The sequence below is a fragment of the Corvus brachyrhynchos genome, unplaced genomic scaffold (genome assembly GCF_000691975.1).
Source record: "Corvus brachyrhynchos isolate BGI_N302 unplaced genomic scaffold, ASM69197v1 scaffold59, whole genome shotgun sequence".
Taxonomy (NCBI): Eukaryota; Metazoa; Chordata; class Aves; order Passeriformes; family Corvidae; genus Corvus; species Corvus brachyrhynchos.
In genome coordinates this window covers 1644767-1645220 of record NW_008246054.1, presented here as the reverse complement: position 1 = coordinate 1645220, position 454 = coordinate 1644767, and the positions used below count along the sequence as shown (strand labels likewise).

Genomic DNA, 454 nt, shown 5'->3' with positions numbered 1-454 from the left:
TCCCCGGTGTGCGGGGGAGGTTGCGGACATCCCTGCCGCTGGGTCCCGGTGCACCGGCAGCGGCGGGGAGCCGGATTTAAAGGGGAATTGTGCTGCAGACAATGCACAGCAGCAGCATCTGGAGCAGCCCTGGGGACCGGAGCTCCGGTTTTGACATTGCTGCACACAGAGCACCAGCCGCAATGACAGCAGCAGCCTGGAGTGGCTGCAGGCAGCAGGCAGGAGCATGAAGTAGAGAGATCACTGCAGTGCTCAAGATGAACTCCTCTTTGGTTGGCAACCAGAGTGGCCGGCCCTTCTGTCTCCTGGCCATTAGCTATTTGGAGACCATCAATTTTTGCCTCCTGGAAGTGGTAATTATTGTGTTCCTCATGGTGCTGATTATTTCGGGCAACATTATTGTGATATTTGTCTTTCACTGTGCACCTCTGCAGAACCACCACACCACCAGCTA

The 454-nt window shown here is 55.9% G+C and overlaps 2 protein-coding genes across 2 annotated transcripts in view; both read left to right on the top strand.

Annotated features, from left to right (window-relative positions):
• The window catches only part of RABGAP1 (RAB GTPase activating protein 1), a 56354-nt gene that overhangs the window by 24616 nt on the left and 31284 nt on the right, over nt 1-454 (top strand). The window lies entirely within an intron of this gene.
• The window catches only part of GPR21 (G protein-coupled receptor 21), an 8750-nt gene continuing 8302 nt past the window's right edge, over nt 7-454 (top strand). The window contains exon 1 of the mRNA XM_017745387.1: nt 7-450. Within this exon, the coding sequence (XP_017600876.1) occupies nt 258-450 (193 nt within the window). The 5' untranslated portion in view covers nt 7-257. The remainder of the gene's footprint in view (nt 451-454) is intronic.